This window comes from Priapulus caudatus, unplaced genomic scaffold, assembly GCF_000485595.1.
Source record: "Priapulus caudatus unplaced genomic scaffold, Priapulus_caudatus-5.0.1 Scaffold477, whole genome shotgun sequence".
Taxonomy (NCBI): domain Eukaryota; kingdom Metazoa; phylum Priapulida; class Priapulimorpha; order Priapulimorphida; family Priapulidae; genus Priapulus; species Priapulus caudatus.
This window is the reverse complement of record NW_014577538.1, coordinates 379,915-380,334: the sequence shown is the minus strand read 5'-3', so window position 1 is coordinate 380,334 and position 420 is coordinate 379,915. Positions and strand designations below refer to the sequence as shown.

General features: G+C 65.0%; 1 protein-coding gene across 1 annotated transcript in view; it reads left to right on the top strand.

Moving 5' to 3' along the window:
* Positions 1–134: 134 nt before the first annotated feature.
* The window catches only part of LOC106810831 (RNA-directed DNA polymerase homolog), a 2,471-nt gene continuing 2,185 nt past the window's right edge, over positions 135–420 (top strand). The window contains exon 1 of the mRNA XM_014814288.1: positions 135–370. Within this exon, the coding sequence (XP_014669774.1) occupies positions 135–370 (236 nt within the window). The remainder of the gene's footprint in view (positions 371–420) is intronic.

The following is a 420-nucleotide window of genomic DNA, read 5'->3' as shown; positions in this document are numbered from 1 at the left end:
CGAACGGTCGTTAAAACGCCACACTGGTGCCGTGACCAGGATTCTGCGGAGAAGATCGAGAGGAGAGAATACGGGAGGAAGGCAGAAGAAAGATGCCGGTGATACCCCGAGGACCGGATGGAAGAGAGACCCCCATGGTGTGGGATTCAACGGCGATCTCCGGCGGTACCCCCGCCGGGTACGGCTTAGAGCGCCCGGCGGAGCAGGCCGGGGCGGCGGAAGCATACCCGGAGTCGCCCGGGTCGGTGACGGGATCGGAGACGGTGAGCTACGACAGTCCGGCGGTGATGGAGCAGTACGCCGGCTACGCAGAAGACATAACCCCCACCCCCAGCGAGCCGAGAGCGCAAGCTCTAGGCGTAACGCCGAGGCCGGTAGGGAATGTCACGTTCGGCGCACCCGAGACGCAGCCGAAGACGG